This window comes from Muntiacus reevesi, chromosome 3, assembly GCF_963930625.1.
Source record: "Muntiacus reevesi chromosome 3, mMunRee1.1, whole genome shotgun sequence".
In the NCBI taxonomy this organism is placed as follows: Eukaryota; Metazoa; Chordata; class Mammalia; order Artiodactyla; family Cervidae; genus Muntiacus; species Muntiacus reevesi.
The window spans coordinates 76537386-76565380 of record NC_089251.1 but is presented as its reverse complement, the minus strand read 5'-3'; the positions used below and the strand labels follow the sequence as shown (position 1 = coordinate 76565380).

Sequence of the window (27995 nt, the reverse complement as noted above, 5' to 3'; positions counted from 1 at the left end):
CTATCTGCTAATGAGGTAATCCCTTATTTTAAAAACAATTATTCCTAGGATGACAAGAGCTGGGATAAATGAATACAAAATGAGAAAGTTTGCTGTGAATCTGGATGTTGCACCTGGGCAGTTTCTCTCGATGAACTGAGCTCCTTGAGTGATGGTACACATTGGGTTAGTTGACACAGAAGCGTTTGAGTTGCCTGCCAGGGAAAAGATCGACAGTGTCAGATATGGTACTTCCAAGATAATTTAATCCACATGTGTTTACCAAATGCTTAGTTTACCAAATACTTAGTATTCTGCTAAGTACCCTTCTTCATAAAGATACAGGACTTTTTAGAGAGCCCAGAATTCATTATTAGATGAAGCAATAGTGAATGTTGGGAGCCTTGAAGATGGAAATGGGTTTGTTCCCATTTTGGGTATATATCCATTACCCAAATGAATGAATAGTACTGAAAAAAATTATGATCACTTAGCACTGAGTATCCCAAGGTTACTAATGTTATCACCTAGAGAGATTTAAAACAACTATGACACTCTGCCTTGTTCTTTCTTTGTCTTCACAGAGTGGCCTGGGATTTCCAATGGCCAGGAGGGCCTTGTATTCCCACTGCCCTCTCATGGGATTAGGGAACACTTGTGCCAAAAATGGCTTCACTCAGCTACATACTCTGTACATTTGGGGAGAACAGGAAGCCACTGCAGCCTGTTTCAACCTGTTCAGTAGGTATAGGAACTGATTTCATCCAGAATATATTAGAGTTTACTTCAGTGTATGTTAAATCTGTCATTTTCTAAAAACATCAGAATGCCCCTAAGCTGCTGACCTTTGATAAGTGATTAGCTTGATGAATGCTTACTATTTTAAAAATCAGAGAAAATGTTAAACTCTTCAAAACAAAGTTTTAAATCTATTTTACATTTTACAATAGTTTTTTAGTTAAAAATATTTCCCTCAAGAAATTATGTTTTCAAATGCATATGTAAAAATAAATTCCAAAACAGAATACTTACCACAAGTGAAATTCTGTCCATAGAACTCATTGACTACGAGAATCTCAGAGCAATATTTTTGGAATGTAAAATAACCGAGGATTTTAAAAGGCATGGGCATTTCTTGTATGTTTCTTAAGAAAAAGCAAAAAGAGAGAAAGATAAACTTCAGTAGGCTTTGGTAACAGTCCTACCAAATGAAAAGAAAGGCAACCCTATGTTTCCCAAAAGGAATGTACATAGGTTTTCATCTCTCATGATAAATATTATGTTTACTACAAAAAGTTCAAACAACACTGAGAAGTATAGAGAAATACCATTGCCCAGAAATAACTGCTGTTATTTTGGTGATATATGTAACACATATAACATTTTACATAAATGGAATCAAGCTACTCATCCTCTTTCCTAACCTGCTTTTTCAAACATATATCTCAGATATCCTTTCAAGTCAGTAAGCATAGCACTGCATCATTTTTAATCACAGCTTGGTGGTCCACTATAGAAGAAGCCTTAATTTAACACACCCCTGATGATGGTCTGGTATTTAATTTTATTGTTAGGCACCATTGATATAAACGTAAAAGAAAATAACGTTAACACATCACATAAGAGGAGGATGTTTGTGATTAAATAGACTTGAGCATGCTAGAGTATGAAGTGAGACCTGAACCATAACACAAGGGATGGAGAGAACCAGCAGACACTCACTGTGAAACCTGCTTCAGGAGACACCTCATGCCGGCCTTGTGCCCTTCTTGGCTCACTCTGTAGCTTTTATCAGTCAACAAATATGCATTAAATTCTTTCTGTTTGCAAGGCACTAATTCAGGGTGCTTAAGGAGTTCAAAAGAAGTGCCCTACCCCTAAGCACACTTGATGGAGTTGGGAGACATAGATTATATATCCTTAAGACTATAAAAATACACAGTGGTGAACCATTTGTGCTTAAAAAGTATAGAAAAACAGTACCTACCAAGTGTCCATGATATTCTTGTATTTAGTATTTATGGTTTCACGAAGTGATCCCCAAACTCCATGATTTTCGGTTATTGACAATGTTCTGAGGCACGAAATTGACTTAGCCACATTGAGAGGCAGCTAGCTGAAAGGACAGATGGGAGTCTGGGGAAGAGGAAGGACAGTAGGACAGCAGAACAGTATAAGCACAGGCCTGTGCCACTGAATGGGCTAGAAAGCCTCAAGCAGAGGATCTGAACTGGGAGCAGGAGGAGGTGAGTTGAGAACGGTAGCCATGACCTGCTGTTTTCAGGGCCTTATAGAGGCTTGCCGTTGAAGGACCACGAAAACGATCACGTGTCAATCAGTGTTTTAAGAGTATTAATGTGGCACCGGCAAGTAGGATGGACCAGAATAAGGACAGAGGAGGAACAGCAATCAAGGGCGCGGGCTAGAGCAGAAGTTCAAGGATGAGGTGACAAAGGCCTGAAACAGGATGATGACCAGGAGAAGTCAGCTGCCCAGCTGTCTGGAGTGTGAAGAGGTAGGAACCGTGGGTCTTTGTCCTGTACTGCACCCCACAGGGCAAACACAAAGGCCCCACATGCACTTGTGATTTGACAGCGGGGAAGAAAACCAATGTGATCTGGTCACTGATCCAGTGTACAGGTAAGTCCAAGAAGAGAGTAGTCATTCATTTATTTACTCAGTCCAAATATTTTTTGCAAACCTAATTGGTTAAAGGCCTTGGGCCAGCCACTGAGACAAGCAGTAATGATGAATGAGATACAGCTGCTGCCCTCGAGATGCTGACAGTCTATCTAAGGAAGACTGCAACATAAGCAGTGAGACCTAACAAAGGGGCCTGTCAGAGACAGCTTGTCCTGCCAAGGCAATGGTAGGCAGGCTTTGTGCAGGCGCAGAGGGGGACAAATCAGTGAAAGACACAGGAGGAAAACCAGGCAAACACACATTGTGAGGAAATCCTCACAATACATCCAAGAGGGAGGAACAACAGACCGAAATTTATTGACAGGGGACCTTCCACAAGGGGGAAAAAAGCATGCATACCTTACTCTTTCACAACGGTATGAGCTTATTTTAATTAAAGATTACATAAGAGTCTAGCAAAATACACAACAAAATTTAACTCTGGGCTGTGATACTTCAGGTAAATAACTTACTTAATATGTTTCTACATTGTGTGTATCTTTTCCCCAAAGAACCTGCATTCTTTTGTAAGGAGAAAGAACAAAGCTATTTCCACTTGAGTTTAAAGGAAGAGGGAGCCAAAAGTGCAAATGTTGTAGGCAGTCAGTCAGGAAAGATGAGTTGAAGGAAAAATATAAACTCAATGACTAAGACATTGATGTGGCCTTCAGGAGTAGTTTCACCCCAATGATGGGAGTGGAACCCAGGTGAAGCCTTGGGATATTGAGGTTTTGCAAAGAACCTGAGAGCATTTTGGTAATATTGGCCACTGCCTCCCTCTTAAGAGGGATCAATCCCTCTCTTCCTATAAACCAAACACATAATGATTCAAATAAGAAAGAGGAAATGCTGCTGAAGGCTGGGTCTGTAACTTGTGGGCTTGATTTCATGCCATTGGGGTGATTGGATCCTGTGCATTTTTCATAGGTGCCAACAAGCCACTTAAGCCACATAGGCAAAAACACAATGTCACGGTGTCACTGTACAAAAATATCTCCTTAACTGGCCAAAACCTAGGTCACTTTGTTTAATGATATCTCACCTTTTATAAGTCACTACAGTTCATGAAGTATTTCCACACTGATGACCTCATTCAAGTCTCATGTTCCCTTGAGACAGGGGGTGCTGAGATCATTGTCTCCATCTTATAAACAAAACTAATTAAGATGGAAAAGTGACTTGCCAATGGTCACTTGGCAGCTGAGTGGTAGGAGGAAGACTCTGACTTCAGGGAGTCACATGCTTCCTGAGAGGCTCTTCACAGTGTGAGCAGAACAAAGTCAAGTCTGAGCTTAGTTTCCTTACCTGAACATGGATTGCTCTGAATTAAATAAGTAAACAAAGAAATATGATTACATGTAATAGCTGCTCAGTAGCTTTTTTGTTTGGTTTTTAAGTCAAAGAAATAGCCGTCTTCACGTTTTCTCAGGGACCTATAGTTTGCTTACTAGATCCAGCTCACATCACCCACCAGGGACCACTTTCACCCTCCTAAAATTTTCCACCCTTCCTACTACTATTTTTTAAAAATGTATGTAGGTGTGCATGTGCATTTTTTTCTTGGTTATAAAATAATGCTTGTCCATTATAGAAAGTTCACGAAATAGAGGAAAATATAAAGAAAAATTAAAATGAATGTCACCCAGAGATAATTACTGTTAACATTTATTTGGTGCATGTCCTTCTGGTCTTGATACTTTCTTCAGCAATCTCTTACCTGGTGGGCTCTTTTCTTATCTGACTATTCTAAGTTCATTAAAATACCTGGGAATTGAGAGCTGGAATAGAAACTCAACAGTGCCAGGGGAAGAAATGGACTGAATGCGTGCTAGTTAGCCTGTAATAGGCTGTGCTTCTGCGGGATAGCTTGGTTTTTCTCCTTCAGCTATAATGGCTTATGACATATGAATCATACTGATAACACACCTAAATCATCATTTCCTGAATCTCACTCTGAAGACATTTTATTGAATAAACTGTAAACAGTTCACAGTCTAAGCAATACTGATTAGTAAGCACTGTAGACACTCTGGACTGTGAGGTGATAGAGTATCACCAGGCTCCTCTGGAATGCCTTACAATCATCATCATTAGGTGATCATTAACATCGAACCACACCAATCTAAATCGGTTGGTATTATTAGACCTTACCTCACGAAGCCAGAGCCCATAAGCACCCCAGCAATGGAGAGCAGGGCCACCACGCTGTTGACCACATTTGGGTTTTGGATCACGCCAAGTAGCACAAGGCTTAGAAATTCACCAATTAAGTGGGGGGCCAAGAGAGCAACAGAGAAATATCCAAATCTGGCAGCCTCAGGGTATAAGGCCAGAGTCCTAGAAAAACAAAAGGTCTTTAGTTCCTCTCCAAGGGTCATCATATAAGAAAAACTGCACAGTTGCCTTCTAGGAATAAGTCCATGGTAGTTAGTGGGTGGGAAGAGTCTGCAGGGCAAGCCAACCCTCCCCCTTTGAAAGGCCTTTTTGGAACAGGGCCAGCATTTGAGGCCATTTTGTCCTGCGAATTGTTCTGTTGGCCCCAAGTCAACTGAGCCCCCTTTTCTTTTTTTACAGCTCCTCAGCTCTCCCAGAAAAATACCAGCACTTAGAGGATGATCACAACTCACTGTAGTGAGTAGGGCTGAAGTGTCCAGGCTTCTCCATAAGCAACCACATGCTGCCTGGCCAGTGCTGCTCCCACCCTAATGCTAAGGACTCACAAAACCTGGTTCTCAGCCCCTGCTTCTTGGAGCCTCATTCCTATATCCTGGGGTTATTGCCAGTATGAGAACCCTTCACCACTTTTCTGGGGAGGGAATTAGCCCTCCCCAGGCCCGTTCCATTCCATTCTTGTCTTATTCTACCAAACCCTTCCACTGATTTGACCATCTTCTTGTAAACAAGCTACCCTTATATCCCCTTATATTCCTTCACCAAATAACATTTCCCTGGTGATAGCATGTCTTCAACAGCCCTCAGACATGGCTGCTCTTTCTTCCATTTGTAGAGTAAGGAGGAGGAATTAGCATGTTTTAACATCCACCCGTCCCTACCACTCTTCAAGGTCATCTGCCTTTCCTCCTATACAAATCACGAAGTTTGCTTATACTATCACTTCTCTGCCCCAGTGCAGTCCTCTGTGACTTTTAAGGCAATATCTCAACTTTCATGCTTTCCTAGCTTCTGATCCAGGGGCAGTTTTGCACCCCTGTCCATCATCATTATCCTCAAGGCCTTTAATCTTAATAATTCATCAACACCAGTGCCTCCTAATTAGGTAACCTGATCAATTCCAGTGACTCCACCCATTTAATCTTGATCACTCACCAGGTCTTATATTTAAATGTTACTTGTTACTTAAAACTGTTCTTTGTTAACCTGATTTCCCTATCTCTGATCTAATCTGGAAACTCGATCTGTGAACTATCCAATTTTCTATAGTTTCATCAACTCTCAATCTAGTGATTTTTCTCAATGTCTTACTTAATGTGTTGTAAAATAACCATTCCTTGAGTCTGCTAACCTTTTAAGCAACTTTCCCTCTTCATTCTATCCTATACCACCAATCTTCTCAAACAGCATCTCCTTCCATCTCACTCCCTCTTCCCTTGTAAACGTGACTTGCACTCCCACCACTCTGCTAAAGCTCTTTTTTGGAAGAGCACCAGTGACCTCCTTAATCTTATGATACACCTCTTTGAACATCTGCAGTACTGACAGGTTTATTATATGCCCTTGAAACTCTCTCCTCTCTTGGCATCTCTGATGCTGCCTGATCCTGCTTCTCCTTCCACTTCTGACCACCTCTCTGCCTCTCTCACTGAGTCAGTTGCCTCTTCCCACTCTCTGAATGTGCCTCTTCAGATATTATACTCAGACTGCTTTCTCCCTTTCTAACATTCTCTCCTAAAGAATCCCATTCCCAGGTCTTGACTCTTACTCCTCTTGCCTTTTTTTCCCCCACACCAACCTGTCACCCAAACCTCAGACTAACATCTCCAGTTGGGTGTCCTGTAGCATCTCAGATGCAATGTGTTCAAAACCAAATCAATTCTCTTTCCTGGCAAACTCAGTAAGGAGGTTGTCACTTTCCCATGGTCCCAGGCTGAAAATGCAGGCATCATCCATGATTTTATTTACCCCCCAACAAATCCATTTCATTTTAGTTCATTCAACTCTACTTTCCCCAACATCTCAGAGTGATCCCCCCCTTTGTTGCCACTGATACTCTCTTCACCAGGGCCTCTGCCCTTCCCAGACAGTTGCCAAGGCTCCTCACTGGGCTGGCCAGTGTCACTGCCCTGACTCCAATCTGCAACCAGAGTGATGTGGACCTCACCCTCCTGAGTCAAACAGATACGAGTCACTCCCTGAGGTTTGAAATCCTCCACTATGTCCCAATATATAAGACACCTCAGCCTCTTAGCCTGGCATTCAGCACCTCGCCGACCAGACCTCAGAGCCATCAGTCATATTTTCCACTACCCCTTCCAACTCTCCTTTCCCCACAGCACAACTGAACCTTTTCTCTGGAAAGGTCTCATGTGTTTTTGCTTCTAGACTTATGCTCCTTCTCTTTCTTCCCCTGGAATACCCTTGCTCCTTTTCCATCTGTTCAAATGTTGCTCATCTCTCAAGTTCTTCTTTATAAAGCCTCCAAGAGGCCCTGTCCCTGCCCAACCAAATGGACCTTTGGTCTCCTTTGGGTAATTCCCTGGGATAATGACGGGGAAGAGACATATCCCATTGGTGCCTCAGCTTCCTCATCTCCAAGCAAGGATAATGAATAATGCCATCATTATAGAATAGTCACCAGGATTACTTGAAAGGATATCTTTAAATCTCTTAGTGCCTGACATAAAAGCAAGCACTCAATATATTAGTCATTATTACTGTCATTATATTCCTCAGCACAGTGTTTTTTTTATAATAATAATAATATTTTATTAATATTGCTTATATTAATCTTACACTTTCTTGAATTAAAGTCATGTGGAGATTTGCTTATGCCCACAATCCATCATCTGAAATACTTCAGGGGCAGATATGTTTTGGAATGCAGCAATTTACAGATTTGCAGAAGGTGTCATACTGCATAGACCATGCTTGCCAAAGTAGGGCTCAGGACTTCACCTGCATTCAAGCACATCAGTATTTCTGCTAAACAGAAGTGTTGCTCTTAGGAAAGTACAAAGAGCTTCATGTTGGTTCCGATCAGATTTTGCTACTGAGTTCAGGTCTGATATGCTGCTAAGCGTCAAAAAACTCCAGCTTTCAGTCCCCACGAAGAGTCAGATGTGACTGAGGATGCACAGATGGGTTGGGCCCATAGTGTACATCACAGATCAGAGATCCAGCGTGTTCCTGAGTGTCAGAGGATAAAGAGGCTTCATCAGGACCAGCAAGGAGGGCCACATGGTCCCTGCCACACCCTCAGCTGTGAGAGTCCACCCTCCTGCTAACCAGAACAAGCAGCTTTGCCTCTCTCACTCCCCAGGTTGACACCGACATCTAAGAGCCTGCAACAAGCCTTCCCAACTCCTCATCTTAGAGCTCAAACCAACCAGGCTGTTGCTTATCTTCTACCTGTATTTCACTTGATTCGTAATAATTATTCACATCGCATATCATGGGTCTCTGTACTAGTAGGAGCGGTTTATCCTGGGCCTCTCACTCCACTGGTCCCACGGGCCACGGGAGGTATGACCCGGGAGAACAGAAGGCCTCTGGACACCCTCTTCCTTACCAGTAGCACACACTGCAGCATATGAGGCAGGCAATGATGCTGAAGGGAAGCACGTGCAGCATGTAGGCCAGCAGCATCTGCCACTTGTGGTACAGGCCGTCCTGGCTCTCCTGGTCGCTGACAGCACGCAGCACGGGGACTGGGCACAGAAGGCAGGTTTCAGAAGAGCCGGCCACCACACAGCTGGTAGGGGGGGTGGCTGGGAGGGCAGGGGGTGGTGCTAGCCCAGGCTGAACTTGAGGTCTATCAGCACTGGGTGGTGAGGACCAGCTGGGGTCCCCCGGTGGTGGAGAGAAGGGACTGCCATCCACAGAACTATGGACATCCCCCCCCCCCCAAAACATACACTCTACCCGAACTACAGTAGGATTACAGTAGGATCATTTATTTCCGTGTCTCTAAAGTGGAGGAGGAGTGTCACCAATTCAAGAACACACATGCAAGAGAGACACAAATGAGTGACGTTAGGCACTGTGTCCTCTTTTTGTGCAGGGTCTTGGCACAGAACATCAGACACCTAGGTATTGCTTCTGGATTCCCACTGAGTTTGAAAACCATATGCTGGCTGTCCTAAATTAGGCTCCATAAAGAACGTCAACAGTGCAAAGTTGGCCAGGCATCCGGGCCCCGGTGAGCTTCACCTCCTCATGGCTAAGATAGGATACCAGGGCTGATCTTCTAAAACCGCCACCATCAGCTGCCCCATCAGCTCCTCATAACTTCCTGTTTCACCTGGATCCTCAGAAACCCTCAAGGAGGTCCGCGTGGTGACCTAATTCTCACTGAGGTGTTAGCAATTCACCAGTTACCTTTTCCCAGGGAAAGAACCTGGAGAGGGCCAGGCTGAGCTCAGAGGAATACCCATGTCTCGCAAGGTGTCAGCTGGAGAAAGGAGATATTCAGGGAGAGAGAAGCCCCCGCCCCCACTCTGGGGGCACACCTCCTGGGCAGGGCACTCACACAGGGTCACAGCGTTGAGCATGCCTGTGTATGGCATGGCACCCACAAACTGGTACAGGAGACCCACACGATCCTGGATGGCACCCTTCAGCACGTCCTTCCCAAGTCGTAGAAGGAAGAAAATGACGAACAGACCCATGATCAGATTCTGAGTGAGACGCATCGTCACCGCCAGCTTATTTCTCAGTAAGTTTCTCATCACTCTCCTGAAAGCCAAACAACCCCGTTTCAATTGCTTTTCTTTTACGGGTGGATGTCTTCCCATCTAAAATGGGGTGAGGCTCTTACCTCAAGAGAACACACAGTTTGGAAAGGGCTCCAGGAGAATCTCTGGTTTTGAAAGGAATCTTTGGTAATGTTTTCAGGTGTTTTGTTCTTTCAATAGCCTCCAAGGTTTTGTGATACATTGCTGATTCTTGGTAGGCAGATTCAATCATCTGGACTCTTCTGTAGGTTTCTATTTCCCGTTCTTTGCTTTGGGTATCCACTGATGTCAGGTCCACTGAAATTTTTTTTGCCACACAAAAAAACACATGTGTTTTTAAATGCATATATAAACACAATGGCTAATATATGTTTCATCATTGATTTAGGAGTTCTAGCCATAATACTTCATCTCATCAAAATAATACCTGTTGTTAATGCCCATCTATAAAAATCTTTTTCAATATTTTAAAGCTATCAGCAGGGCCATGAAGATCCCCTTAGGCCTGTCTGGGAGAATCCTGAAGTTCAGCTAGTTTTCCTCTGATCAAGTAGAAGGGTACCATTTCAAGAGAGTTCCCCCACCTCATTCTAACAGGTCATCTATGGCAAGTTAATTGACTCGGCCAAATTAATATTTTGAAGAGTAAAATCACCAGGACAAAAGCAGAAATAAAATCCACTTGCACAGGTGTCATTTAAGCAGGAAGCTGAGATGAGAAGGTTTTAAAAACACTTATGATCGGGAATGTGAAAGAAAAACTTACTATAAAAATCAAAAGGGTTTGAATGTTCAGGACAAGGGTAACCACAGCCACTGAAGAAGTCAAGCATTTCCACCGGTGTCCCACAGAAAACCAGCTCTCCGCAGCTCAGGATGGCGATTTTGTCAAAGAGCTGATCGAACGACAGACAGTCTCAGTGTGTAATCAGGTAACTTCATCCTTGTGGAAAACGAGTCTCAAGCAGTCAGTCCTTTGAGCGTCTCAGCCATTCATGAGTACTCTCACTGAGGCCATTGGAGCCACTCAAAATGCATCCCTACTCTTTCCAGCCTGGCTTGCCACTGTGGATCCTGCAGCCTCCCAGCTTACACCCAGCATCGTGTCTAGGACAGAAAGCAATTCATGACCTGGACAACCAGGGTTTGAGTCCCAGCTGTGCCCCTAAGTGAGAGACCTTGGACAAAGTTTTTTCTACATCTCAGATCTTCATCTATAAAAGTCAAATAACAGCTCCCTAAAAGGATCCTGAGAGATTAAGGTGAGATTTTTGGATAGGAAATCTATATGATTTAGAGGAAAAACACAGACTTAGAAGCCAACTATTAGGAGAATATGAAGGCCAGTTCCCACTTTTTATTAACTGTGATGTTGGCTCCATTATGTATCATTTCTAAGTCTCACTGTTTCCCTCTGTAAAGTGAAAATACTGGTATCCACCTCAAGAGGCTGTGGTGGATTAAACGAGCTAGTGTATAGAAGCTGTCTGGAACATGGTAGTTGTTTCAGCACCTATGGTAGCTGCTGAAAGAACTAAGTTCCCAACCTCTACCCTTCCCAAATCCAGAGCTATTGGCTTCAATTGCTCTGGTTTAGGTAGATCCCTGCTTCCTGCTGACACTAGTGGTAAAGAACCTGCCTGCCAATGAAGGTAGATGTAAGAGACGCGGTTTCAGTCCCTGGGTTGGGAAGGTCTCCTGGAGGAGGGAACAGCAACGCACTCCAGTATTCTGGCCTGGAGAACCCCATGGACAGAGGAGCCTGGCGGGCTACAGTGCATGGGGTCGCAAAGAGTCGGACAAGACTGAAGTGACCCAGCACATACGCATGCATGCCTGCAAGTAGATCTCAGCCCAGCACACATATGCCCACCCCTGACGAGTTGAGCTGGAACAAGAGACATCGCCCTCACCTGGAAGAGCTCAGAGCGGGGCTGGTGGATGGTGAGGATCACAATGCGGTCCCTGCGAGCCAGCTCTGCTAGGACCACGACGATCTGATTTGCAGTCATGCAGTCCAGACCAGTAGTTGGCTCATCAAACAGCATGATCTCTGTAGGCAAAGAAAGGCCAAGCATCTGGGTCACTGCCAAGCCTGCACTCTGTGCTCTAGACTCAGAAAGTTGAATAGTTCCTTACTGAGCTGTCTTGTCCCATCCAAACAAATGCAACCAGAGCCCAGGAGAAAACAACTGATCTGGCAGGGCCCAACTCCCAGCTTCTGAGCACATTTCAGCCTCAATCCTTGTGGGGAACGAGGCAGCAACCAGATCAGGCCTCTCACATGGCACTATGGACCATTTTGGCTCCATCCGGGGTACCCTAACAGGGAACAAGGGCTGGCGGGCTGGCATTAAGGTGTTTCTAAAAGGCTGAGAAGAGGCTGGTTAAAAGGACAAGATCTCGAAATTATAGTAAGTAAAGTAAGTCAGAGGAAGACAAATACTATGTGATATCACTTATACATGGAATCTAAAATATGACACAAATGAAGTAATCTACGAAACAGACCCATAGATATAGAGAAGAGACTGATGGTTGCCAAGGGGGAGGGGATATAAGAAGGGATGGATTGGGAGTTTGGGATTAGCAGATACAAAGTATTACATATAGCCTGGGTAAACAACAAGGTCCACCTGTATAATACAGGGAACTATATTCAATATCCTGTGATAAATCATAATGGAAAAGAATACAAAGAAGAATGTATATATGTAATACTAAACCATTTTGAGGTACAGCATAAATTACATTGTAAAGAAAATATATAAAACATTGTAAAAAATAAATAAATTACATGTATACTTGCATAAAATAAATTTTAAAAAAGACACAATCTCAGTTCATGTCTAGCACTTTCCAATACCAACTGGGTTTTCGCACGGCAAAAAACTCTGACCCATGAAACAAAGTCCAAGATGGGGCAGGCATTTGAGCGCTTTAGAGGGTTTACTTGTAGCTTATTTCTACCCAAGAAGTATGGGGGCTCTTAAGAACATCCCTCTTATTTGCTCTGAAGAGCAGGCAGTCTTGGTCACCCCAATGTAAAGAAGGTATGCAGATACATTATGTCTTCTTCCAAGTGTATAGAAGTGACGAAGTTTCCCCAGGTATTGGGGGAAATTATCAAGGCAGGAAGGAAAGATGGCCACCTCATCTTGGTGGCCCTTCCTCCAGTATACATACTTTCTCATATATCACTCAAAGTTCTATTTTAATCCCTACCATTTCATAAATACTTCTAGTCATACCAAAACTCACTGACTCTCCAGAGCAGACACAGTGGCACTACTATAGTAAGAAGTGAGGATGGATAGGGCAGGGATCATATTCAAGGAAGACCTTAATTGAACATCAACACAAAAGCAGTGCTTCCAAGTCTAAGAGCTGTTTTATACTTGGATGATGGAATCACCTTAGGAGCTATATAGCATTTCCAAAGAAACTGGCTTCCCAGTTTGGAAAAACCTCAGTGGCTTCAGTTCAACACAAACCACTTTCCAAATAGAGACTTGTGAAGAAAGGGTTGAAAATGTCTGTGGACATGTGGAAGATGCCAGGCAGCAGCCAGTAGCAGTTCTGGGTCCCACTTACTGGGATCCTGGAAGAGCTGGGCTGCAATGGAGACCCGGCGCCTCTCACCATGGGAAATTCCCCCAAAGCTGTGGTTGCCAATCAGTTGATCTGCCACGTGGCTCAAACTCAGCTCCGTCATGACTGCCTCCACCTGTAAGACACAACGTCCAGGAAGGCTGGTCACTGCTGGGTTGCTGTTCCAGTTCATAGGCTGAGGATGGCAGGGGAGTGGCAACACACTTCTCTTGAGTATTTGGGCCACTTTTAGACTCACCACATCCTAGGAAAAGCACCCTTAATACAGAAGAATTCAATTTGGTTTAAATCACAATGGGTTTCCCTGGTGGCTCACTGGTAAAGAATTCAGCTGCTAAGCAGGAGATGTGGGTTCAGTCCCTAGTTGGGAAGATCCCCTGGAGAAGGAAATGGCAATCCACTCCAGTATTCTTACCTGGGAAATCCCATGGACAGAGAAGCTGGTAACCCACAGTCCATGGGGTCTCAAAGAGTCAGACACGACTTACCAACTAAACAACAACAAATCGGATTAAAATAAATAATATGAATTTGTTTTCCCTGAAAGACCTTAGAACAACAAAAACTGCTTCTACTAGTTTTAGGGAAATTCAGCAGGAAACAATGGAGATTTTGTTGAACTCCTGTTTTCAGATGCTACAGTTAGTCCAGCCCATAAGAAAACCCCCAAAGATGTAGTTACGAAATAGCTTAATTTTTTAATCTTTGGTTTTTGAAACTTTATTATAATAAATGTTTCATATGTTTAAGGAAAGATTCAATTTCATTTGAACTAAACCTCACTTTTCCTCTGTAACCCAAATAAGTCCTTGAGTCCCATGTGATCCAATCTCACTGTGGTTTTTGATCAAATATAATCCAGCTATCAAAAATAATTAAAAACAAAGCCAATCTTTATTTGAATCTCTTTAAGGACTTTAAAAGGGACATAGTTTATAATCTCCAGCCACACTTTAAAAAGCTCCTTTTTCCCAATTCTTGTCACCCTGCTTATCTTACACCCTACAGCTCCCTGAAACCCTCTCCTCACTCAACTCCCCAAAACAATAATCCCTAAAAGAAATTCTTTACTGATTCTCAGATCAAGAAGGTTGGCCTTTTCCCTCCCTCTCCCTCTTTTCTTCCTCAGCTTATCCCCTCTCCAGAGACCCTTCAAAAATCTATTTCTGACTCTCCCCTAATTGAGTACTCTTCTCTGCATTAGACCCTGGGGAAAGCAGATAGAAAGAGACTGAGAATACTTATATATATGGCAATGAGTTTTGTTCCCATAAATCTCTAATGAGATTGTGTTTCTTTTACAATGAAAAAAGAAACAAAATACCACATTAAAAAATAACAACAACAAGGAACTAAATTGGAGTAAGGGAGGGAATAACTTAAGGAACAAAGTTCCAAAGGAAACAGGGAGTTGGAGCAATACAGGAAGCTTTCACCAAAAGAAAAGACACATCTGAAACAGATACAAAGGAATAATGAGGCGGTTAAAAATGTGTATGTAAGCTGGTAAGATTTGTACTGGAAAAAAGAAGGGTGTTTTCTTGCCATCAGAGTGGAAGGATTCTGGAACTGAGTTTCACTTGACATGGCAGGGTTTACACATGCACCAGCCAGGGCAGATTTCTAAGCATCACTTTCATCTGCTCTGCAACAGCAAGAAAGGAGTAAAGCTTGCCCCTCCTGGCTCGGAAGGGATGGAAAGAGGAGACATTTACTAAATCTGTTTCATATGTCTCTGGCTAGAAGCCTCTCCCATTTTGCAAACTGCACTGACACTGAGAACAGAATAATTCTCAGCGTCTTGGAAGGGATCACGAGGATCATTGGGATCATCAATCCCCTCCATGCTATGTGATTTCACATAAACTGATTCATTCTTCATATCAGCTCCAGGAAAGATGCATCATTACTCTATTACAGGGAAAAAAGGTCCATAGACTGCTAAAGGTCACAGCATTAACAAATGGCAGACCTGGGACTGAGAGCAAACCATGTGGGTTCTCAAGTGGTCCAAGAAGTATAAGGGCAGGCACAGTCTGCCCACATCAATCACAGCTTTAAGTTTGGATTTGCAGAGGACAGAAGCAGATCTGTTGCACTTTCTGCTCTGTCTAGTCAAAGCTATGGTTTTTCCAGTAGTCATCTATGAATGTGAGAGTTGGACTATTAAGAAAGCTGAGCACTGAAGAATTGATCTTTTGAACTGTGGTATTGGAGGAGACTCTTGAGAGTCCGTTGGACTGCAAGGAGATCAAACCAGTTAATCCTAATGGAAATCAGTCCTGAATATTCACTGGAAGGACTGATGCTGAAGCTGAAACTGCAATACTTTGGCCACCTGATGTGAAGAACTGACTCATTTGAAAAGACCCTGATGGTGGGAAAGATTGAAGGCAGGAGGAGAAGGGGATGACAGAGGATGAGATGGTTGAGTGGCATCACCAACTCGATGGACATGAGTTTGAGCAAGCTCTGGGAGTTGGTAATGGACAGGGAAGCCTGGCATGTTGCAAGCCATGGGGTCGCAGAGAGTCGGACACGACTGAGTGACTGAACTGACTGACTGCTCTGTTTATCATAGATATTTCCTTCTCTCTAAACTACTTTGTCAGGATTTTACATCCTGTAGACTGTATCTGCTCAGAAAGTACCCTCAAGCAGGGAGAATGTTATGATAGGAAAGTTTGAAGGACACTTAGGGGCTGCAAGTGCCAGGAAGAGGGACCACTCACAGGAAGTGAATTTGCCATTGACCAATTTCAGATACCCTTGAATTTTCTGAGTATTTGTGCAAATGTATGCATTTTCAGGAGGGAAAGTTCAGTGGCTTTTTCAGATTCTCTCCCTGGGGTATGTGATGTAAATGGATCACCATCTCAAAGGAACCTGCTTATGACTTCCTTTCTCCAACTCAAATACCAATGATATCTTCTCCTACCCATTTTAGAGGAAAAAATACTAAAGCAGAGAGTCAAGCCTGCAGAGGGCTCATCTGTCACTGTCAGGGGGGCTAAGCCATGGGAACATGCCTGTGCCTCCCCATGGAATGAACTCTAACCTCCATCTTTTCAGACCACAATGGGGCCCAGGGAAGCACGATGGAGCCAGAGAACCTGGTTCGTGTCCCAGTTCTGCCGGTCTGAGGTGCTGGATCTCCGTCTCCTCAGGGATCAGTTTCTTGAGCTTAAAGACAGAGGTAATGCCTCCTTCATAGAGCTTATGCCAGAATGAAATCAGATACTGTGTGTGAACAAGGTCTGATGGATGTCAGCCAGGGGTGAGAGTACAGAGTGTAAGCTGGGAGAATAGCAGGAACCTTACAATGCCTTTTGAGCACTCTAATGTAACCTCCAGGGAGGAACAGGGCTAGCCCTCCCTCTGTGGGGCTAATGGCTCTTCTTGAAGGCTCCTCTGGAGTGAAAGCTATGCACCAGGACATCCAGAGCAGCGAGCCTAGGACTCTGAAACAGAAGAACGCCCTTTTCTGACCCAGCATTACAACAGCAAGCCTGCCGGTACTCCAGACAGCATTCAGACCTCGCTCCACTCACCAAGCCCTGTTTGAGAGTCCAGCACGTGGGTCAAGAGGAGTAACTCCCTGATGACAGGTTCAAAGGGGCCTGATAAAAATGGAGTGACTGCTGCCCCTTCAGCTGAGATGGAGGATTCCCTCAGAGCCTCAGTGGCATTGAAGGAAGACCAGCTTCGGCAACTGAAGTGCAGATGTAATGTGTGTGCCCAGGAGGAACCTCGCTGAGCCGCAGGGTGAAGCCTCTGAGGCAGATGTCATGGGCAGGAACCTCTTTCCCAGGGAACTGTGCCTGCTCTGTAGGTGGCACATGGACCTGTTTTTGGTTCCCTGTGTGTTTCCAGTCCAGACAGAAATGAAACAATATTTTTAGGTGAGATCCCTATGAGTTTACCCACAACTACTTCTAAACTGGGTCCACTTAAGGAAACATTAGAACCTGGGAAGAGCTGACAATTCACCAACTGAATTCAGTTTGCATGAGGCACATTCAAGATGTCTCAAAGAAAGCTGAGAAAAATCTCAACAGGACTGCAGGGCAGTGAATGAGGGAAACAACCATATCCGTTCAAATAGAGAGCTCCCAGGACAGCACCATCCAATAAAAATATAATGCAAGCCACATTTAGAATTTAAACATTTTAGTGGCCATATTTTAGAGAGTGAAAAGAAACAAGAGAAATTAATTTTAGTGGTATAAATTCTTTAACCCTATACAACCAAAACATTACCATTGTGACCAACAATTGATATTTTAAAAATTACTAATGAGATATTTTAAGCTCTGTGATTCCAGACTAATTTTCTAAAATCTGGTGTGTATTTTACACTCATAGCACATCTCAATTAGGTCTAGTCATCTTTCAAGTGTTCCAAAGCCACATGACTAAAGCCACATTTCAAGTGCCCCAAAGCCACAGTGGACAGAGCAGCTCCAGACTCTTAGACGGTGAAGACTGATGGGGAGGAATGGGCAAATGGAGGGACGAGGGGTAACGAGGCCACAGTGAGGTGATGCCCTGGGTGGCCCCAGGGCGGTGGCCCCAGGGCGGTACCCACCTTCTTCTGGAAGAAGCCCTGGGAACCGCGGCGGATGGCCAGCAGCGCCGTGTAGTTCAGCGTCTCGCGGACAGTGAGGTTGCTCAGCAGAGTGTCGCTCTGCGGGGAGGGACCTGTCAGCATCTTCCGGGGCGCCCCCCCACCTCCCAACTCCTGCGGGCAGGCCAGGACGCGGGCACCTGCAGGACGTAGGAGAAGCAGTCCTGAAACTGCTCCCTGCGCAGCTCCTGGCCGTTCAGGAACACCTCGCCAAGCAGGGTCCCTGTGCGCCGCAGCCTCCCGGACATGGCGTCCAGCAGCGTGGTTTTCCCTGAGCCTGGGAGGCGACAAGAGAAGGGTCTGGAGGAGGCCATGCACGAGGCCTCACAGGACTTCCCAAGACCCTCGGTGAGCCCGTGGTCCAGCCCTGACTTGTTCTCCCTTTGGCTTCGTGGGCCAGACTCGTGGCTGGAATGAGTCCTTCCAGCTTGTCCCCTTTCAATGAGAGGGAGTGAGCTGTTTCTCTCCTCCAGGTCTGAGCTGGAGGAGCTCTGTCTGCCTGTTTATTCTCTTTTAAAGCTGCTTGAGGCTGAAAAAGAAAGCACAGGATCAGACTCAAATGAAAACCATGGCTCTTGGAAACATTTGGACTCTAGGGCATTTGAATTTCTTTTTGTTTGTGACCCCCTGGGATCTTCTGCTGGTTCCTGGATGTAGTGGACACGGCCCAGAGCCTCGCTGGTGTGGTTGAGGACCAGCAGCATCAGCACCATCTGAGAGCTTGTCAGAAATGCAGAATCTCAGGCTCCAACTCCTAACTCAGATTCTGCATTTTTACAAGATGCCTGGGTAGTTCTCATGCATATTCGAGTGTGAGAAGCACTAGCTTAGTGAGTCCTTCAGTAAAAACCAAGTTGGCCTCAGCCTACACTGAGAGTCTTGAGCATAACCTAGCAGGTTGTTGCTAAGAACTTTCTCATGAGATGGGATGAACTAAATTCCCTGTACTGGAGTGACTGGAAGGTGAGGTTTCTCCTGGATTGCTTTGTCTGGGGTTACAGTGATCTCTTAGGGTAAGACACCAGCTGGCCCTTCCCATTCTTGTTGGACACAAGTTTACGTGGGCCCAGTTAATACATGGGCCCTGGAACAGAAGTCACCAGGCCTTTCCTGAGTAAGGCTGTTAAGAAGTTAGAATGAGTAAGAAAGGAAATTATCTGGAGGCTCTGGGCTCTCTGAGAAGATGGCAAGAGAATTCTACTGAGGATGTGATGACTTGTGCAAAACAAACGAAAGGATCTTTTGTTCAAATATTTTAAAGAAACTGCTGATTGCTCTGAGAGGTGCAAAGATGAAAAGCCAAGCTCATGGAGCAGTGGTTTTCTTATCTGACCCACGACTGACAAAGCTCAGAATCAGCCCCAGTGTGCTCAGGGAGAGGTCAGCGTGGGGAAGGGAGCAGAGTGATTGAAAAGAAACAAAATGTGACTTCACTGAGGTTGTCTTTCAGAATGTGCCCTGAAGTTTCTCAGCCACAATATTAAGCTTTGTCTGTGGTTCTTCTAACTAGGAGCTTCCCTAGCCTTACATTTCTAGCATCCCATCTCAACTCTAACAGACCCTCCCACAGCATATAGCCGGGCTTCCAGTTCCACCACTACCTCAGAACTAGCCTCCCTTGGCTAGTTTCTCTGTGTGCTGTCTGACCTCTCAGCAGCATCTGATACTGTGGCTTGCCCTTTTCTGTAAATCTCTCTCTCGGCTCGAGTGTCACCTCGTCCTCTTGGTTTAATCCTGTCAGTCTGGCCGCTCCTTCTCCACCTCCTGTGGGTGACCCTCAGGGTTCCTCTCATGTCACACATCCTCAATGAGCAATAAGGAGCAACTACGACTACTCAGCATGTGAGGGAACTGCTTTAGGTGGAGCTTCTCCAGCTCCAGTCAAGCCTTCAGCTGACTGCAGCCCAAGCCGGCATCTGACTACAGCCTCACGAGAGACCGCAGGCAGAACTATCCAACTGAGGCATACCAAATTTCTGACTCGTAGAAACACTGAGGGATAATACCTGGTTTTTATTAAGTCACTTAGTTTGGGTATTTTTTAAACATAAAAATAGGTAACTAATACTGTCTTTTGTTTAAATATGTGTTAAATATTTATTAACTCATTTCTGGGGGTACCAGGAGGATAACAAAGCTCAAGCAAAAAAGGGTATGAGAAACTAGTATGCATAATCAGTGAAGAAAAGGAGATTGGAGTAAATTGCAAAGTTACATGGTTAATGCCTTAGGATGTGATACCAAACATACAGGTAACAAAAGAAAAAAATAGACAAACTGGACTTCATGAAAATTTTAAACCTATGTTTTTCAACAAAGACATTATTCACAGTGTACAAAGGTAGTCCACAGAATGACAGAAAAATATTTGCAAATCTTATATAAGGGATTAATATCCAGAATATACAGAGAGAACTTCTAAAATTCAACAACAACAACAACAAACAAACAAATCACCTGATTCAAGATTGGGTAAAAGATTTAGGGAAACAGAAATCAACACTAGTATGAGATATCCCCTCACACCTAATAGCTACTATCAAAAAAAAAAAAAACCAAAAAAAACAGAAAATAACAAGTGTTGGCTAAGATGTGGAAATATTGGAACCCTTGGGCACTGTGACTGGGAGTATAAGATGGTACAGCCACTGTGGAAAACAGTATAGTGATTTCTATAAAAACTGAAAATAGAATATGATCTAGCAATTCCACTCTGGGTATATACCCTAAAGAACAGAAAAACAGGGTCTTGAAGAAATATTTGTACACCCTTTTTCACAACAGCATTATTCATGATAACTAAAATGTGGAAGGGAAGTGTCCATTAATGGATGAATGGATAAGCAAACTATGGTCTGTACATACAGTGTAATATTATTCAACCTTAAAAATTAAGGAGATTCTGCAATATGCTGCAACATGGATGAACACTGAACACACTATGGTAGCTGAAATAAGCTAGCCACAAAAAGATAAATATTGTGTGATTCCCCATATTTGAGGTACTCAGAGTAGTATGGAACATAACTACACTTTCATAAAGACAGAAAGGGAAGTGATGGTTGCCAGGACGGAGAGAAGGGCAGAAAGGGAGTTATTCTTTAATGGGAATATAGTTTCCATTTTACAAGATGAGAAGATGTGGGGATGGATGTCAGTGATGTTTGCACAACTATGTGAATGCATTTAATACCACTGAACTGTATACTTAAAAATGGTTAACATGGTACACAAAAATATACTCAAAATGGCTTAACAACTTATATATGAGACTTGACACCATAAAATTCCTAGAAGAGAATATAGGCAAAACATTCCCTAACATAGATTATAACAATGTTTTCTTAGGCCAGTTTCCGAAGGCAAAAGAAAAGCAAAAATAAACAAATAAACCTAATCAAATTTATAAGCTTTTTCATGGCAAAGGAAACCATAAACAAAATTAAAAGACAATCTATTGACTAGGAGGAAATATTTGCAGACATGTTACCAACCAGGGCTTAATTTCCAAGATACACAAACTGCTCATACAGCTCAATAAAATACAAAAGAAAAAAAAAACAATTAAAAAATGGGTGGAAGACCTAAATAAACATTTCTCCAAAGAAAACACATGGATGGCCAACAGGCACATGAAAAGGTGCTCAACATAACTAATTTTTAAAGAAATGCAACTCAAAGCTACAATAAGGTATCACCTCGCACCAGTCAGAATGGCCATCATGAAAAATTCTATGTAATAAATGATGATCAAGGGGGTGTGGCAAAAAGGGAAATATCCTACAATGTTAGTGGGAATGCAAATTGCTACAGCTACATTAGAAAACAGTTATGGAAGCTCATTTAAAAACTAATGACAGCTATCACATAATCCAGCAATCCCACTCCTGGGCATATGTCCAGAAAAGATGAAAATTCTAGTTCAGTAAGATATACACATCCCAATGTTCATAGCGGCACTATTTATAATAACAAAGACATGGAAGTAACCTATGTGTCCACAGACAGATGAATGGATAAAACGAGGTATGTATAGATATTGATATATGTTTATATATATCTATGTATACACACACAGGAATATTACTCAGCCATAAAAAAAGAATGAAATAACGCCATCTGTAGCAACAGGGACTGAGAGATCATCATACTAATTAAACCAGAATTAAATACAGAATTAAGTCAGACAGAGAAAGACAAATGTCATGTGATACCACTAATGTGTGGAATCTTGAAAAATGACACAAATGAACTTATTTACAAAATAGGTAACAGACTGACAGACATAGAAAATTAAACTTATGGTTACCAAAGGGGAAATGGGGCAAGAAAGGGATGCATTTAGGATCTGGGATTAAACATATACTCTACTTATATAAAATATAAAAATAATAAGAACGTCCTGTATGGCACAAGAAACTATACTCAGTATCTTATAATGGCCTACAATGAAAAAGAATCTGAAAAAGAACATATATATAATTGAATCTCCCTGCTTCACAATTGAAACTAACACAACATTGTCAACTGTACTCCAATAAAAAATTGAAAAATAAAATGGCTAAAATGGCAAAGTTTATATTATGCATATTTTGCCACAATAAGGAAAAGGGAAAAAAATAAGGTTTGTGCCCTACAGGGCAATAAAACCATGACCTTCGGGATTATCTCTTCTAGAAGGACAAAAATCATCTGAAACTAGTGTTCTGCAAAGGAACATGCAGCCTAGAGTCTAAGAATTACATGATAGATAATAATGAGCTGAATAAAATTACCTTCCCCCAGAGAGTGGCTGACTATAGGCAGGCTTGCATTAGACCATTCTCTAGTGGGACTATGAACACCTAAGTCATCTTCTGCTTCACTAGTAAAGATTTGATAAAAATACTGCCTTAGATAAGACACCAATGAAATCATGTTATGAAACACTAAAAGTAATTCACAGAATTAGTTCATTTGCTTAATCATTTATTCAGCAAATACTTATTAAGCAGCTATTATGTGGCAAGCCCTGTCCTAGATACTGAGGATCCATCAGGGGAAGAAAAGACCACGCTCCCACCCTCATGGAACTTGAAGTCTACCAAGAATTCATGTTCACTATAAAAGGATAGACAGTCATAAAACCACGGCAAGGAATTATCAGAAACCAGCCCATGGGACCCTAGAAGAGGGGGCCCCACCCTGTTCTGCTGAGATGTGTATGAAGCGTGATACTGGCCTGTGGGACACACTTCCAAGAAGTGGGTTCAATTCCTTGTTGTGCTACATGCCACCCCTTTTATCCTACACAGAGAAGGAAGCAAGTGACTCAATATTATAGGAATAACTCAGCTTTTCTCTTTAAAGAAGTATAATTAGCAAAATAAAAATGAGGATGACCCTGGGTGTTATGGTACATGCATACAGTTAGAAATGGTTAAAAATTGAAAAAAGAAAAATGAAAGGAGGGACTTTCCTAGTGGTTCAGTAGTTAAGACTCTGCATTTTTCACTGCTGAAGGCATGGGTTCAGTCCCTCATTGGGGAACTAAGATCCCATGAGCCATGTGGCATGGGCCAAGAAAAGAGAAAACTAAATGAAAGGAAATCTCAGCAAGGCATAACCCTTCTCACCAGCGAATTCCTTTTCATTTCATCTTAACAGCACTACTCTTACCATCCAGTTTTTCTCCCCACCCCCTGACTGTGGCAGGAGAGTGGCTATGGATGTAACTCCCTGAGTTGAAAAAGGCTGACCACGCTTAACTTTTATCACAGAATTACACTGCCCACCTCTATCAAAAAAAGTAATGCAAATGGAGAGTAGCTGAAAGTGTCAACAATTTGCAAGCAAGAACCCAATCAAAACAGGCTCCTGGGAAGCAAATTTGTCAGAATCTTTCAACCTTAAAATGTGCAGGATAACCTAGTGCAGTGGACCCTGTGATGCGCCACATGGATGCCCTCTTAGGGCCAACACACCCCTGCCCCAACAGCTGTGCATCCTCAGCTGTGACCCTCACAGAGCACTGCCCCAGCCCCAAAGGGCTCCATCCTCCCCAGCAATGATTGGCTGATGCAGGGAAAGAGGAGGGGAAGAACAAGGTAGAGAACAGGCATGTAAATAGCCTCAGTGGAATCTGTATTATTTAGGGTTTGTTTTTTTCCCCCCAAAAAAAGGATCTGAAGTAAATATGGTATAAAGTTAAGATTTGATAAAGCTAGTTATTAAGACAGGAATATTATTAACTCTCTATCTTGTCTGCGTGTTTAAGTGAAGTGAGTGAAAGTCACTCTATGCAACCCCATGGAATAGTCTATAGAATTCTCCAGGCCAAAATACTGGAGTGGGTAGCCTTTCCCCTTCTCCAGGGGATCTTCCCAATCTGTGCGTTTAAAACACATCATAGTTTTTAAAAGACCAGTGCACATGGGGGGTAAACAGCATCTTTGTGCTTATTCAATTCCTAGTCCCTTCTCCAGGAAGGAAAATTGTTTACTGAGCACCCCTATATGCCAAGCACTATCTTCTCTGAAATAGGAATTAACTTACATGTTCAACAGGATGTCATTTTTTTCAAGGATCTTTCTAAAGATTCTTTAAACCTTTAGATGGTTTTCTGAAGACCTATAAGACCTTCTAGAACTAACACCAAAAAAAAAAAATATGTCCTTTTCATCATAGAGGATTGGAATGCAAAAATAGAAAGTCAGGAGATACCTGAAGTAAGAGGCAAGTTTGGCCTTGGAGTACAAAATGGAGCAGGGCATAGGCTAATAGAGTTTTGCAAAGAGAATGAAATGAACATACCAAACATCCTCTTCCAGTAACACAAAAGGCAACTCTACACGTGGACACCACCAGATGGTCAATACTTAAATCAGATTGATTATATTCTTTGTTTGTAGCCAAAGATGGAGAAGCTCCTTACAGTCAGCAAAAACAAGACCGGGAGCTGATTGTGGCTGAGATCATGAGTTCCTAATTGCAAAATTCACTCTTAAATTAAAGAAAATAGGGAAAAACACTAGTCCATTAAGGTATGACTAAAACCAAATCCCTTATGATCATACAGTGGAGGTGACAAATAGATTCAAGGGATTAGATCTGGCAGACAGAGTGCCTGATGAACTATAGATGGAGATTCATAACATTGTATAGGAGGTGGTGACCAAAACCACCCCCAAGTAAAAGAACTGCAAGAAGGCAAAGTGGTTGTCCGAGGAGGCCTTACAAATAGCTGAAAGAGAAGAGAAGGGAAAGGCAAAGGAGAAAGGGAAAGATATACCCAACTGAATGCAGAGTTCCAGAGAATAGCAAATAGAGATAAAAAGCCTTCTTAAGTGAACAATGCATAGAAATAGAGGAAAACAATAGACTAGGAAAGACTAGAGATCTCTTTAAGAAAACTGGAAATACCAAGAGAATATTTCAAGCAAAGATGGGCATAATAAAGGACAGAAATGGCAAGGACCTAACAAAAGCAGAAGAGATTAAGAAGGGGTGGCAAGAATACACAGAAGAACTATAAAAAAGTCTATATGACAGAGATAACCACTATGGCGTGGTCACTTACCTAGAGCCAAACATCCTTAAATGTGAAGTCAAATGGGCCTTTGGAAGCAATACTACAAACAAAGCTAGTGGAGGTGATGGAATTCCAGCTGAGTTATTTCAAATTCTAAAAGATGATGCTGTTAAGGTGCTGCACAACAAATTTGGAAAACTCAGCACTGGCCATAGGACTAGAAAAGGTCAGTTTTCATTCTAATCCCAAAGAAAGGCAATGCCAAAGAATGTTCAAACTACTGTACAATTGCAGTCATTTCACATTCTAGCAAGGTAATGCTCAAGAGCCTACAAACTAGGCTCTAGCAGTACGTGAACCAAGAACTTCCAGATGTACAAGCTGGGTTTAGAAAAATCAGAGGAACTAGAGATCCAATTGCCAACATTCGTTGGATCATACAAAAAGTAAGGGAATTCCAAAAAACATCTACTTCTGCTTCACTGAATATGCTAAAGTCTTTGACTATGTGGATCACAACAAACTATGGAAAATTCTGAAAGAGATGGGAATACCAGACCACTTTACCTGCCTCCTGAGAAACTGTATGCAGATCAAGAAGCAACAGTTAGAACCTTACATGGAAGAACTGAGCAACTCAAAATTGAGAAAAGAGTATATTGTTACCCTGCTTATTTAACTTACACGAGAGTATATCATGCAAAATGCCAGGCTGGATGACTCACAAGCTGGAATCAAGATTTCTGGGAGAAGTATCAACAACTTCAGATATGCAAATGATACCACTCTAATGGCAGAAAGTGAAGAGAAACTAAAGAGCCTCTTGAGGAGGGTGAAAGAGAAGAGTGAAAAATCTGGCTTAAAACTCAGCATTCAAAAAACTGAGATTAAAAAAAAAAAACTGAGATCATGGTACCTAGTCCCATCACTTCATGGCAAATGGATGGGGAAAAATGGAAAGAGTGAAAGACTTTATTTTCTTGGGCTCCAAAATCACTGCAGATGGTGACTACAGCCATGCAATTAAAAGACACTTGCTCCTTGGAAGAAAAGTTATGACAAACCTAGACAGCATATTAAAAAGAAGAGACATCACTTTGCTGGCACAGGTCCTTACAGTCAAAGCTATGGTTTTTCCAGTAGTCAGGTATGGATGTGAGAGTTGGACCATAAAGAAGACTGAGGGTTGAAGAATTGATGCTTTTGAACTGTGGTGTTGGAGAAGACTCCTGAGAGTCCCTTGGACAGCAAGGAGAGCAAACCAGTCTATCCTAAAGGAAATCAACCCTGAATATCCACTGGAAGGACTGAAGCTGAAGCTCCAATCCTTTGGCCACCTGATACAAAGAGCCTACTCATTGAAAAAGACCCTACTCATTGGAAAAGACCTTGATGGCTAGGAAAGACTGAGGACAGGAGGAAAAGGGGGCAATAGTGGATGAGATGGTTGGGTGGCATCACTGACTCAATGAACATGAGTGTGAGCAAACTCCAGGAGATAATGAAGGAAAGGGAAACCTGGAGTGCTGCAGTCCGTGGGATCTCAAAGAGCTGGACATGATTTAGCAACTAAACAACCACCAGGTTCTATTCATAGTCAGACATGCCATCAGATTTCATTCTAATGTCAGACTTCTGTCCATCCTGCTACAGCTCAAACCTGTCTCCTTAGTGTGGTGTTCAAAACAAGCCAAAGACTTTTCTGAGTCCTCATGGAAAATGTAGGGAACTCCCTCCTCAACTTACCTGAGCTCCCTAAGATGCACATGATCTGCCCGCTCTCGATGTACAAGGAGACATTTTTGAGGATCTGCCTGGTCCACTTCTGTCGGCGAGATGCAATGTCCCACCAGGGCCCCACGTGGTGGCTTTAAGGGAAACCACACAGGGGAAAGGCAGTATAGAAGATTCCAGACCCCTGTCCCCCAGCACCAGTTCCAGCTTTGCCCAGCCCAAGTTCTCTCTGGACAGGCTCCTAAGTGTGGTTTAGCCTCAGTGTCCTCTGTAGAACCTGGCAGGTAGTGACAGAAGATCACCTCTGTAAAGACTTTTCTGGCAGCTGCTCTGAATGCCAGCTCTCTTTGGCTGGATGACAGATGGCAAACAGGACACTGTTTACTTCTTCAATTGACCCTGCGTTCCTTCACCTGGTTTCATTACATCTCATATTCCCAGTACCCCCATTTCCCAAGTCCTCGTCATCTGAATAGGGCAGGTTATAGACCAGGGAGGCATGAGGGGAAGGGGCAAGGGGCAAAACGCAGGGGCATGAGGCAGGGCACAGCTTCCAGTCTTAACTTCCAGCTGCACTGTGGGCAGGAGGAGGGGCCGTTCACAGTGGCTCCTCAGTTCCCTCTGGCAGCCCTTCCCCTCCCCTCTCCCCACCTGCACCCACTGAAGAGGGAGCCCAAGCCTCCGAGCATGCCCCCCATTAGTGAGGAAAGCCAGCAGAGGGCAGAGGCCCACTCCCCTCGGGCCACAGCTGCCCCTGACCACGGCTCAAAGCTCCCGGCAGATGAAAGCGGCACCTCCTTACCTGACACTGTACGAGGCATGGAAAATGCCCAGGCTGTGTCGAGGCTTTGCAGGAACCTCCTCTAGGGAGCACTGAGAGCTTCTGTTTACTTGGAGTTCTAAGGACTCCCCACGAGTCAAAAAGGGGAGTTCGCCCATG

General features: G+C 43.2%; 1 protein-coding gene across 1 annotated transcript; it reads right to left on the bottom strand.

The window, feature by feature from the left end:
• ABCG5 (ATP binding cassette subfamily G member 5) lies at window positions 1-27994 on the bottom strand. The gene is made up of 13 exons (XM_065927379.1): window positions 27858-27994; window positions 27068-27189; window positions 17952-18088; window positions 17773-17871; window positions 13167-13299; window positions 11486-11625; window positions 10339-10468; window positions 9656-9869; window positions 9368-9573; window positions 8408-8546; window positions 4813-4998; window positions 1012-1124; window positions 1-194 (listed from the first exon to the last, which is right to left on the bottom strand). The coding sequence occupies exons 1-13, from the start codon at window positions 27992-27994 to the stop codon at window positions 1-3; spliced, it is 1950 nt and encodes a 649-aa protein (XP_065783451.1).
• Window position 27995: the final 1 nt, after the last annotated feature.

Bases quoted from the DNA above. Each gene is read 5' to 3' on its own strand.
- ABCG5 (XM_065927379.1), bottom strand. From the start codon at position 27,994: ATGGGCGAACTCCCCTTTTTGACTCGTGGGGAGTCCTTAGAACTCCAA. The intron at 13,300-17,772 runs GTGGGTACCGCC...TGTGTCTTACAG, and splicing joins AGGGCTTCTTCCAGAAGAAG to GTGGAGGCAGTCATGACGGA. The intron at 8,547-9,367 runs GTGAGTGCCCTG...TTCTGTGCCCAG, and splicing joins GCTCAACGCTGTGACCCTGT to TCCCCGTGCTGCGTGCTGTC.